At 34.3% G+C, this 13,393-nt stretch overlaps 1 protein-coding gene across 1 annotated transcript; it reads right to left on the reverse strand.

The window, feature by feature from the left end:
* Window positions 1–2,272: 2,272 nt before the first annotated feature.
* LOC107909548 (uncharacterized) lies at window positions 2,273–3,815 on the reverse strand. The gene is made up of 3 exons (XM_016837128.2): window positions 3,008–3,815; window positions 2,867–2,923; window positions 2,273–2,782 (listed from the first exon to the last, which is right to left on the reverse strand). The coding sequence occupies exons 1-3, from the start codon at window positions 3,741–3,743 to the stop codon at window positions 2,556–2,558; spliced, it is 1,020 nt and encodes a 339-aa protein (XP_016692617.2). The 5' UTR covers window positions 3,744–3,815; the 3' UTR covers window positions 2,273–2,555.
* Window positions 3,816–13,393: the final 9,578 nt, after the last annotated feature.

Genomic DNA, 13,393 nt, shown 5'->3' on the forward strand with positions numbered 1-13,393 from the left:
TTTGTAAAATTATTTTTAAGTGTTTACAAAATCATCAAATGATAAAATTTATAAAATGCCTTTGAAAAATAATGGTTCAAGTCAAAATTTACAACTTTGGGACACTTCTACCGATAGAAGTGTATAGAAGTATCGGTAGAACCAAGTCAGAGAGCACCTCAAAAAATCATTTAGACTTCTACTGATACTTGGGGGCCCTTCTATTGTTGATACATCCCTAGTTGTGTCGATATCGAGGAGGAGTTCTACCAGTAGAAGTAAGTTAGAGAGCATTCCAAGCAAAGTCTCAGATTTACATTTGATACTTAGGGGGGCTTTTACCGATACAAATAAGTTAACAAGTAATTTTTAGGTTTCCCAACACCTTCTACCAATACAACTATCGATACAAGTCTGAACCCTTGAAACCCTCAAACTTTTACTGATACATTGGGCTCCAACAATCATAATTTTAAAGATTACTACCGGCACAAGTCCACTTGTATCGATACAAGTTGTCTACAATATGCAATTAATACTTGAATTAATTGTAACAATAGCTGTAATTGACTTTCAACATCTCCAAACGCCCCCAAGGTTGTTATAGAAGGCATAAATACAAGTCAATAACTCTATATGAAGTTAAGAAACAAGCTTGTAAAGTCAATTACACAAAAATTCAGTCTTTTCATTGATTTTCTCCTTATTCTTCATACACACGCTTGAGTAACCATCTCTCTTTTTTTTTTTTCAAGTGTTGTATTGTTATTGAGTGAGCTTAATCATTGTAATATCTTCCTTTGAGAGGAGTCTTTAATTCTTATTCTTATTTCTCATCTTTGTAAGTGATTGGTTAAGGGTTTTTTGGTAGAAAATCTTAAAGGAAGTGACTTTATCTCGCCTAGTGAGAGGATACTGTTTTGTAAATGTTAAACCTTTTTTCTTAAAAGGTTTCAAATATAGTGAATTAGAGAAATCCTTAGTTGTGTTAAGCTAAGGTAGTGAAGGTAGGCAATTGGGCCGAACCATTATAAACTCTTGAGTTTCCTTTGTTTGCCATATGTTTTTAAAGTTTTTTAAACATTGATTCACCCCCTCTTAGTGATTATCAAACTTAACATTTTCCTTGACCCATACAAAATTAGATTTGTCTTATGGAATCCTTAAATCAATTTGTGATTAAAAACATCAACATTTGAATGAGCTCCTTGCGAAACTCTTAAAAGGATTTCTAAAAACATCAATGGGGCTTTAAACTTGAAGACTTATAATTCCTTGAAAGACCTAAAGTAATAAATTCTAAAAATAAATAAGAGAGGAATCACTCAACTCTCAAATTAAACTTACTTCACGCAAAGTAAAAATAACACTTCAACTTTATTCAACCTATAAAATATGACTAGTCAGGAAGGTTGTTACATAATAATGTTTTTAAATATATATATATAAATTCTTAATAAAATAATATAAAATGTGACATTAACAATTTAATCTATAATCTAACTCTATTTAATAAATAAACAAAAAATTAAAAATTCTTAAAACTATTTAAATATTTTATTTTACAAATCTTGTGTAATTGAATCGAGTGACAGGTCTTAGGAGTAAGTAGAGTATCCTCGTAAGTATATATAAAAAGAATCCTCCCCATTCAAGTGGGAGTATGAAGCACTGAAATGCCCAACTTTTCTAACAATTCATGAAACCAATCATGCCAAGATAGCGTATTGGTTTTGTGAGGAAATGGAGCAAGTAATAAGTTGAATGTGTTGCCAAATAAAATGATAATCTATTTCAATGTGCCACAATATGAATGGCTATCTGATTGTCACAAAAGAAGGGAACCAAAGAAGTGCATCTTACTTTAAGATCATGTAAGAGCCTTAGGTGCCAAATGATCTCACTAGCAGTAGTTGCCATGGCTCGGTATTCAGCTCCACCAAAAGAATGAGAATGTAAAGATTGGTTCTTGCATTGCCAAGAAATGGGTGAATCACCAAGAAAAATAATATAGCCAATTGTAGATTTGAGTGTTATTAGACATCCTGCCCGACCTAGATGGCCATATGCACACAAAGATGCTGAAGCATTTGAGAGAAGCAAGATTCATTGTCCTACGGAAAACTGTGTAGTTAAAACGTAGCTTTAGAGGCTGGAGCTTCGAAGGTTTTTTTGCTTGGATTATAGCTATGGATAGGAAGACCAACTGAGCAAACGAAACAGCTAATGGTTTTTTGTTATTCTTAGAATTTCCTACTGTATGGTTAGAGACTGACTAGACAAAGAATCAATGTAATGACTGATAACTGCCTTCAGTTTGGAATTGGAAGTTTTCATGTTTATACATACAACAAAAACCAATGGAGCTTTCAGCTTTGGTTGCGCTCATAATTCTTACATTTCAAGTTTTTTAGAAACAGGGCATCTTCCGAGTCCAACCAAGACTGCCGTCATCCAGTCGGTCTTACGAGCAATCGCTTTTAATACCATATCCATATAATGACATTGTACCAAAATAAATGCATTCTAATGTCTTGCATGAGGGCTATCAAACCCCTTAAACTAGTGAAGAATTCTTACGCGCTTCTCTCTATTGACGCAGCTATTAGCACTTGTTTTGGAGAATCCGATGAAAGGTTCCTTGTATGACCTTGTGGAGAACATGGAATAGGCTTAGGAAGCATTTGTAAGTCACCAACATGTTCTGCATTACCAACCTTCTTTCGCGTAGTTAAGCATTTGTGGAGAAGGAAAACAAACACAACCAAGGGAGCTAAGATGAATCTGACGAGCAATGCCTTATCTACAAAGCCAGAATATTGAACAGAATTTTAGACCATATGCCAAAACAATTGAGATTTCAGCAAGGAACGAGTGGAATTTATACCAATCAGAGAGCATGAAACAAGATATGCAATGGCAGCCGTTAGTAGGGTTTTGTAATCTGCAAAAAGTACGTAAGGCAATATTAGGACCCGAAAGATAAATAAGCCAATTCAGAGATAGGCATACAATTACAATTACAAACCTTCTTCATACATCGTTTCGCACTGAAAGATTCTTGGATCGTTGTTAGACTCGTAGACACAGGAAAGACCAAATGTATGGCAATTCCTACACTCAACTGACCATCTAAGATCAAACCCTGTTGCAAGCAACTTCAAGGTGGTTTCATTGTAAGGGTAATTCATCTCGTTCTCCGAGCTCGTAGGAATCCTTGAAATGACCTTGCAATTCCTTGGAATCTCATAACCAAACAAGTTCCTGTTACTGAAATTGACATAAACATGAGAAGTATCTCCATTCAAACAAGGTACTTTGCTATCTGTCAGCTCAGGGATTGTGTTGGAACAGTTCACAAAATTGGCTTGCCAGAACGTAATTAATGAAGGGAATCGACCATCTTCGGTGGCTTCACTCATTGAAAGAGACTTGTAAGGAAGACCGCAGGTTCCATGGGCTAAGTTAACATCAACAACACGGATGGTACGCTTATCGTAAGAGATTCCTTTAACGTAGTACTTTCCTCCTCGAAAATTCAGGATGGCGGTGTTGTTCTGGCAAGATAGTTGAAAATCAACATCACCACAACCAGCGGGATCTCCCTGGAGACGAAAAGGGTAGCTGATATTTGTCAAATCTCCGCATGAAGAAGAGCATTGTTGCAGATTTCTTGCGTGGAAACCTGGAATAAAGAAGAGGAAGATGAATAGAGGAAACAGAGGTCTTGAACTTGTGAAAGCTGCTGAAGCTTCTATTCTCATATCTTGTTCTAGTACGAGAGAATTGTGTGGAAAAGATAAGACGAATTGAGCTTGTATTTTAAAGATAAAATGGTAATGGACGAAGGCCTATGATTATATAGGTCATAAGTCAATAAGCCGCGTGCTTGAAAATTCAACGTAGATGGGGCCAAGGCAAGGGGGAGACGCCTCGTCCCTTTCATAAATTGAAGGTGAGTCCAGGAAGGTACGTGGGAGTGGAGTAGTGGGGGTTCCAAAATTGATAATACTATTTATTATTTAAGCCACTTGTACTACCATGGGCAAACTAACTTTCTCGATAGTCATTCTCTTTTGTATTTGTAAAGACCAAAATATGGTCAGAGTTTTTGGCTACTAATAATTTTTGGGTCGAATTTGACTACTAATAGTTACTTTAGTGGGTAAGGAAATATTAGTGATACGTTTGCATCATGGTTGTTGGTACCGATATTTCCCCGGCTACATGTTAAATTAATATATAATAGTTGGAAAATTTTAGGGAAAGTTCACAGTAGGCTTCTCATAAGTTACTTTGTAATTACAAATGGGTTATGTTTATTTCTATTTCAAATCAACTTTGATTATGTATTGAATTAATTGTTTAAGTTTAAAAGTCTATTCGAAAAGTGAGAGAGTTTGAATAAAAATATAAACTTAAAAAATGGGCTTAGATAAAAAATAAGATCATTTTTTTAAATGAGTTGGACCTTGATAGATTTTTTGCCCAAGTCTAGCTTGGCCCGAATAAATTGATTTACTGTTGTTTTATTGTCATTTTGCTATTATATTATTAATATTTTGTTCCTATTGTTTGGATACTATATAGTTCTTGTTTTATTGTTAATTTTACTACTATTTTAGAGATATTTGCTTTCTAAGTTATAATTATCTTAATTTTATTTAAGTATAAAGACTTTTTTTAATTTATTTTCAATTTATTGGAAACATCTATTTTAATGTTTTTAGTGTATTTGATGTATTATATTTTTAAATTAGTTTTTTGTATAAAAAATCTAAAAAAAATAATGAGCGGGCCGGTTCAAGCTCAAATTTAGTATTTTTAATCTGGGCCAGGCTTGGAGCATAATTTTATACCCATTTTAAGGTCGAGCCAGGATAGACTTAAAAAACGAGCCTAAAATTTCACACCGACTCAGTCCAACTCATGATCAGATTTGCCCCTAGGCCAACTAAAATAATACAATCCCTTCATTTAATTTTAGCCATCTTTTAATTTTTGGATTCAGATTATTTATCAAATTAGTTTAAAATAATAACAAATTCTATTAAGTTTATTGATATGACATTGTAAATAACTGATTTTGCCCGGGCCTAAAAGGCTCGAATTACAAGCAGGCCTGTATGGCCTAATTAATAGGACAAAAATACATGGCCCAATAATGACCCAAATACAATGGCCCAAAACAAAGGAAGAAACCCTAGGGTTTCTATGGAGTTCATCAGCGCCGTAGCCCGTTCGCGCCGCAGCCAAGAGCCGAATCTTCACCTGCAAGGAAAAAAAGAAACAAACAGTATATGGAAAGCAAAATCGAAGATTTGCAAATCAAATCAATACAATCAGATTCGTTTCTTCATATATTTTGAGAATGGCTATAAAAAGCCATTAAACATATTGTAATAGGAAGAAAAGCAATAAAAAAACACGAGTATTTTCACAAACAACAGAATACCAAAAGTGCACAAAATCTATCAAGAAATCAAAAGGTTGATATTTTAACATCGTCCTCTTCTATATTTTCTTTTCTTTTTTATCTTTTACTTTGCTAAAATACAATAAAACAAAAAGGAAAGAACTTACTTTCGCTTACCTCCAGAACGCCGTTGGGACGGTTGAGGTTCGTTTCCGAGGACAGACGGTTAGAAGCCGAAAGGTTTCTAGGTTTTTTAAGGGTGCTTTTGTCGGTTTTTGGAAAATTTAAACCCAGATTTGGGCTCAGGGGCTTCGAAAGGTTTTAATAGGAGATTTTCTCCTTTTTCGACCACTGCAGACGGTGATGCCGGCGCCGGAGATCAGCGGTCGGCGCGATGGCCGGTGACCGGCAGATGACTGGACCCTGACCGGAGAACAGGAGGGCTGAGAGTTTTTTGAAAGGATTTTGGTTTTTTTTTAAAAAATGGTTTGAAGTGATTTTTTTTGGAAGAATAGGGGCTTATATAGGGTACCAAAACGGTACCGTTTTGGAGAGCCCCTAGACGCCCAAAACGGCTTCGTTTTGGGGAGGCCGACCCGACCCGGCCTAGGATCCGCATGTTTTTAAGTGGAGGGGTAAATTGCGCTTTTAGCCCCTCCGCCTTTTAATATTTTTGCAATTAAGTTTATTTTGTTTTTTTAAATTCGCTTTTAATTTATTTTAAATTTCAAATTGGTCCCTATTGAACGACGCCGTTTAGAGGGAAAGGGAAAATTTCCCTTCCAGTCCCTCCATGATTATATGCGCGTTCAATACAGTCCTTTGGGATTTATTTATTTGCGGATTTACCCCAGATTTGTCACCTACAGTTCAATTTAGTTTATTTTATTTTATTTTTTTAATTAATCTCAATAATGTAATTATTATTATTTTTATATGTAACTATTTTTTGATCCATATATATGTGTATTTATTTTTCTTTTATGTACATTTTTCACTTATATATATACGTATTTATTTTTTATTAATTTTGATTTTTTATATATTTGTATATATGTACATGTGTATATATTTATATTTTTTAACGAATGTTTTTTTTTTACATTTATATATATAAATGTGTATATTTATTCTTTTTTTTAAAAATGCTCAAATACATATATTTTTAACACATGTTTTATACGTTTATATTTTTCTTTGCATTATATATTTTGTTATATAATTTTTATAATCCAAAGTTTTATAAATCACATGTATATTTTAATCTTCATAATTTTTATGTGTATACTATATACCTTCTTTTCTTTATTTATTTGGCTTGCTTTCTTCATTCGCTATTTAATTGTGTTTACATTTATATTCTTTATTTATTTGATATTTTTGCATGTCATGGATTATTTTTTTTATATATTCATTTCATTTATTTATTTTATATGATTTATATGCCATTGCTGTACTTGTTATTGTGACATTCATACATACAATATAACATTACGTCATCTTTTTACTCGAATTTAAAAATAGAGTTTTTCAAAATAGAGATAATACTCGTATTTAGGATTTTCAAGAAAATTGAGCCATAACATATTGGGTTCCGATTTTCTTCGTAAAATCTAACAATCGAGGATTGCTCTTTAATCAAACAAAATAAAACTTGTCATCGGGAATTCAATATGTTGTGTCCTAACGTATTGGATGTGACACGTTGATTTCTCGAAACAAAGATTTTTTAAAAATAAAGGAAATATTGAATGTTTGGGATTTTAGGAAATTGTGCCCTAACGTATTGGGCTGCGATTTCTTCATAAATTTTAAACAATCAGATTTTCTTAAATTTTATTACACGAGTTTTTTTGACTAACTCATCTTGAAGAGAATAAAATGTTGTGCTCTAACGTATTGGGTGTGATGTTTTTCTTTTTTTAAATGAGAAAGTCTTAATAAATAATTTAATTTAATTAAGGATCACATTTTTTAACTCTCAACTTTAAGACATTAATTAATCAATTTGGTACCAATTTTTGGGCGTTACGAGGGTGCTAATCCTTCCTCGTACGTAACTGACTCCCGAATCCATTTTTCTAAAACTCGTAGACCAAAGTCGTTTTTTTAGGTGATCCAATCACACCTTAATAAAAGATTGATGGCGACTCCCAATTTTTGTTTTTTTAAAGTCGACAACTAAATTTTTGTTTTCAGAAAAATGGTTTCGACAGCTTGGCGACTCCGCTGGGGACTTTTTTTTAAAAAATAAGAGAGTCGAGCCACAAAGTTGATTAATTTTTGTCTTATGGTCGAGAAAATATTTTTTTTTAAAATCATAAGATTCTTTTTGCATTCATTGTTTTCTTGCTGAATTGATCTTTGCATTATACATTACATGAGTTGAATGATTTTACCCTTGTAAGTGGGAGTGAGAAACTGTTCCTTCGTGAGGTTTTCACCTCCGTATAGGATAGTGGATCGCTTTCGGAATACATCGGTACCTATGCCTTCGTGAGATTGTCATCTCCTTATAGTCATAGTGAAAATGTGTTCCTCTGAACCGGACTTGATCTATATGAGCTTATAATGGGTGAAGATCGAGGAATCTGCTGGTTCTAGTACATTTGCCCTAGAAGCCGAACCTCATATAGTGAACCTTAGGAATCCACCCTAGGTAAAGCTACACTAAACCCTAGTAGATACCTGAATAGGTGTTTTCACTATTTCTTGATTATATTCTATGGTTTTATATGATACTGACTTTTTGTGTTTTATTTTGATTGCATGACATGGCATTTCATTTCATCATAAAAGGCTTCGGTTCATATTCAGTTGCTAGATAGAAAGCTTATCATGGAAAAAAGGGTTTCTTGATAAAGTGGAGGATAATGCAGTTGCTCGAACTTGGTCTGAAACAACGCAGGAAGAGAAAAGTGATAGCTTGGCTGATGGATATGTACCGGAATTGTGGGACTTTACTCGCATCAGTGTAACTCAAAATAGTTTGGAAGAGTTGAAGGAAATCTAGGATGATAATTATAGGGATTTGCCTTTATTTGCTTGACGTGAAGGTAGACAAGCGTTTGTTCCGAGCCCTCGTCCAGTTTTGGAATCCTGCTTACAGTTACTTCACATTTGGGAAGGTCGATTTGGTGCCTTCGATAGAAGCATATGTGGCTTTACTCCGATGTTCAAAGTTTCAAGTGGACAGGGTTTACTCGAGAGCGATAAATGTGCCAACCTTTTCGAAGAAGCTGATGAGTATAACAGGGATGAGTGAGCAGTGGGTTGCTGCACGAATTAAGCAAAAGGGGGATAGTAAGTACGTTCATTGGAGGAGTTTGAAAGATGCAATTTTAACGCACCCAGACGTGAGGAAAAGGTTAGATGTCTTTGCGCTAAGTATATATGGCTTGTTTGTTTTCCCCAAAGCCTTAGGGCATGTTGATGAAGCAGTCACCGACTTATTCGACTGGCTTGATAAGAGGGTTACACCAATTCCGGCGATTTTGGCAGAAACTTTCAGGTCATTGAGTGCATGCCAAAAAGCGAGAGAGGGAAGATTCATTGGGTGAGCACAACTTCTACTCGCATGGTTTCACAGTCACTTTTGGAAGGTGGATAAGGTTTCGTATCGGGTTTTCTCTGAAAATTATTCACCACTAAAGGAGATAGTAGCTACGCCGAGGAGAGACGACATTTCGGAGGAGAAGTGGATGGCAATTCTTCAAAATCTTCAGGAGGAGGACGTTGAGTGGAGAGCTCCTTGGTTGCTTCCAGATGAGATCTTGTATAGGTGTGGTAGTTTTGATTGGGCTCATTGGTGTAAGAGTCCTTTTTGCCCGGGCCCACACAATAAAATAAACCAAATTAAAAAAAAGGGTCCAATGAAATAGCAGTCCAAATTACAAAAATAGTAGGCCCAACATGGCTCAAACCCAATTACACTTAGCCTAACCCTCCAGCCCCAATACATACTAAACCTAGCCCGGTTGCATAAGCCCAACACCCAATAGCCCACTATGTTTCAGGAAACAAAAACCCTAGGGTTTCTAACTCCCCTTCAGCCCCAGCCGCCGCAACAGAGCCAGGCCTCCCCCTCGCCCGTGTTGTGCCCGCGCGCGTGTAGCGCCTCCACGCCAAATCCATGTAAACCTCTACGTCCACTGCCCCGTATGCCCGTACTTGCATACAAACAACAAGCAAAAACGCAACAGAAACAGATAGTACCCAGGAAAAAAATAAGAACGAATAGCAAACAAAAGGCAATAGAAAAAGAAAAATAGAAAAAGGGCAGAAAAGAGATGTATTTCAGATTTATGTATTTTCTTTTTTTTCTTTTCTTTTTCGCTTTGGCTATAAAAAGCCAATACAAACAATGTAAAAGGGGTTACACATTCAATATACAGATTGAAATACAAAAAATACAAGAAACAAAAAAGATTCAAAAAGAAAACGACGGAAATAGTGTTTCGAGAGGTGATTTTCAAATGTTTCTTCATATTTTTCTGTTTTTTTTCTTTTGTTCATTAATTGTGAGAAGTAGAGGAGAAAGTTCAGAGTGAGAAATGTTTACCTGGTAGCCGAGTCTGTTCCCACTCCGTCGCGATCGAAATAGGTTAGAGAATTTAGTGGCTTTTGAACGGCTTGGGATTTGAAACGGTAGAGAGAAAAGGGGATCCTTTTTCTGTTTTTTAGAAGAGCTTAGGGTTTATTTCTTTTTATTTCTTTTTTCATTTATGCCTGAATGAATCTTATTTAGGGTTTATTTTTTTAGATTTATTTCGATATCAAAACGGCGCCGTTTGATAGTCCTCGACCCGCGCGGTGACCCGACCCGGGGAAGGATCCGCGCGTCATGGGTCTGATGGGCTTATTGCGCAACAAGTCCCTCTGCATTGGCTTTCATTTCAATACGGTTTCCTTTTAATTTTTTTAATTTGTTATCGCATTTTTATTTTGATTTCAATTTAATCCACAGTTATGCGGCGTCGTTTTCATTGTTTGAATGCCCAGACCCGTGCTTTTATTTGTTGTTTTGGTCCCTCGATGTTTTGTATAGCTTCAATTTGATTTTATTCTTTTAATTTGAACTGCATACTTGGTTTTAATTTCATTTAGATCCACATTTTCATTTATTGGATTTGGGCATCCAAATTCGTGCGTTTAATTGCTGTTTAAATCCCTCAACTTTGAATCAACTAACAATTTAGCTTTTCTTTCTTAATTTCGGTTGCAATTTATTTATTTTTATTTATTGATGATAAACACATTTAATTCTTATTTTGACATTGTTATTTCTAATATTTAAACATTACTTTAATATTTAGGTTTGTTATTATTGTTAAACTTGTTATTAGTATGATTTTAAAATATAAAATATATTATTTAAATTGTTAATTATATTATTTAAATGCATTATACATTAGTCTTTTTTATTCGTTATACATTTTCAAGAAAAATTTAATATATTATTACTTAATTTATCTCTTATTAATATGCATTTTTTTGTGAAGATTTGATAAAATTTATATATATTTTTTGATTTTTTTTTAACTTTACCTTTTTAATATTTTGTATATTTCAACTTTTACATATTATTATATAGATCATTATTTTTATAAAGTTTTTCAATCCCTATGCATTACTTATTTAAATCAATACATGTATATTATTACGTACCTTAATTTTCATAACATTTGTTTCAAAATTCATCTACATATTATTATTCATGTAGTAGATCTTTGAAATTGGTTAATGATTCGTTTAATCTTTGAATGTTGTACAATGTGGGATATGCAATTATCGCTGCTATGTATTGTATTGCTTACTTACTTGGTTATACTTCATACATTAGTGTATATTTAAAGTTACGAATTATCACTTCACGATGTACATTATTGCTCCATCATACTTTATTAGTTTAAAAAGTTATGTTTAATATCATTTGAGTATCAAAACCAATTTATTCAAAAGTCTTCAAAAATACTCGAAGTTTGGAATCCTCGAGAGAATTGAGCCCTAACGTATTGACTTCCAATTTTCCTCGTCGAATCTAAATAATTGAATATTTTTTTAAACATACAAATTTCAAATAAAAACCCATTCTCGGGAATTCAACACGTTGTGTCCTAACACATTGGATATGACATGTTATTTTCTCGAGACGAGGATTTTAATAAAATAAAGGCAATATTCGATATTTAGGAATATTGTGAAATCGAGCCCTAACTTACTGGGTCTTGATTTTCTCATTTAACCCAAATAATCGGATATTCTTCTCGAAATGCATAGGTTTTAAAAGTCAAGAGATAAATTTAATTTTGAGGATTTAAAATGTTGCACTCTAACTTACTAAGTGTGACGATTTATTTCTTTGAAATAAGTGAATCTCATCGTCTAATTCATTTTATTCAGAATAAAAGGATCGTATTTCAAAATCTCTTCAAAATTTAGACATTAAGATATTAAACAATCGATTCGGTACCAATTTTGGGCGTTACGAGGGTGCTAACCCTTCCTCGTGCGTAACCGACTCCCGAACCTATTTTCTCAAATTTTGCAAACCAAAATCATTTTCAAGGTGAACCGATCACACCAAAATAAAAGATCGGTGGCAACTCCCCATTTCTATTTTTAATAAGTCGATAATTAAATTTTTGTTTTTAAAAAAAAACGGTTTCGAAACTTGGTATTTGGGGAGCTGTTGGATATGGCCCATTATTGGTGATAAGGCAATATAGGTCAAGGCAATATATACCTGCGACCCAAGGGATAGCTGATTGTGAATTTTCGTATAGGGATGATGGTTATAGAAACAAGATTCAAGAAATGTCTAGTGCGTGGAAACAGACTCGCCGAATGAAGAGGTTCGCTGTGGGTCCGATGACAACTCCTGAGTATCATGGATGGTGGATTAGGAGGATTAACGATAATACACCTAAGTTAAATCAGGAAAACAGCCAGTCAATAGAGGAATCTTTGCGAGTCGTCCCTTTTGAGTTGGAAATTATAAGATAGGATTTTGAAAGAAGAAATGCGAATTTAGAAAAGAAGATAGAACAGATGGAGGAGGAAAAGATGAACTTGAGATTAGACATAGATGTTCAGAAGCTCGAAACTGAGAAATTAAGGAAAGAGAAAAACAAGGCTGAGGAGAAGTTGGGTAGTCTGAAGACGGATTATAAAAAGTTACGTCTGTCAATGAGAGCTGTCGGGCTGGGAAAAACTTCAGAACAATGGCGGGAAGAAATTCAAGAAGAAAAGGACAAAGCCGGTAGATGGGAACGAAAATTCCAATAGATGCAAATGCGAAACGAGGCTTTAGAAAGGATTTTGTCAGATAGCCAAAGAGAAAAATGGGAATTAAATGATAGGGTGACCGAGTTGGAAAGATCTCTTTATCAGTATCGAAATCGAAATTCTGCAATAGAGTTGAAAGCAAACTTGAGCAAGATTGAGGAAATGAAGAAAAGAATCGAAGAGCTAGAAACGACATTGTGAAATTGTGAAATCCAGATCAAATACTTGAAAGCAAATGAAAGTCATAATAATGAACAGCTCTACTACTTTCAGAGTCAAGTTAGGAGCAGAGATCATCTTATGGAGGAAGCTGTGGTCAAGATTCGAGGAGTAGCTGATCACATACAGACTTTAGCAGTACAAGCTGACATGCTGAGTGTGAAGTATGAATTAGAATCGGATTGGGGGCAAGAATTAGCTTTGTTACTTAGAAAGATTAGAGTTCTGGGTACTAGGGCAAAGTTTTATTTGTAATTCACTTTATGTAAAGAAATTTAATTTCTAGTAAAGTTTTCTTAAATGGAATTGAATTAAAATTGACGTCTTTTTGCATTCATTTCATGCATTACATTGCTTCATATGCATTAAAAATGTATTAAAAAAGATTCTAATTAATTTAAACCATTCCTCAGTTAATCTGGAAACCAACCAACCTACCAAACACCGCTACGGTACTCGATCAAAAACTAAAGACATGGACCAGAGGCTAGA

Source organism: Gossypium hirsutum, chromosome D02 (genome assembly GCF_007990345.1).
Source record: "Gossypium hirsutum isolate 1008001.06 chromosome D02, Gossypium_hirsutum_v2.1, whole genome shotgun sequence".
Classification (NCBI taxonomy): Eukaryota; Viridiplantae; Streptophyta; class Magnoliopsida; order Malvales; family Malvaceae; genus Gossypium; species Gossypium hirsutum.

Bases quoted from the DNA above. Each gene is read 5' to 3' on its own strand.
- LOC107909548 (XM_016837128.2), bottom strand. From the start codon at position 3,743: ATGAGAATAGAAGCTTCAGCAGCTTTCACAAGTTCAAGACCTCTGTTT. The intron at 2,924-3,007 runs GTTTGTAATTGT...TACTTTTTGCAG, and splicing joins CGAAACGATGTATGAAGAAG to ATTACAAAACCCTACTAACG. The intron at 2,783-2,866 runs GTATAAATTCCA...CTGGCTTTGTAG, and splicing joins TGTTTCATGCTCTCTGATTG to ATAAGGCATTGCTCGTCAGA.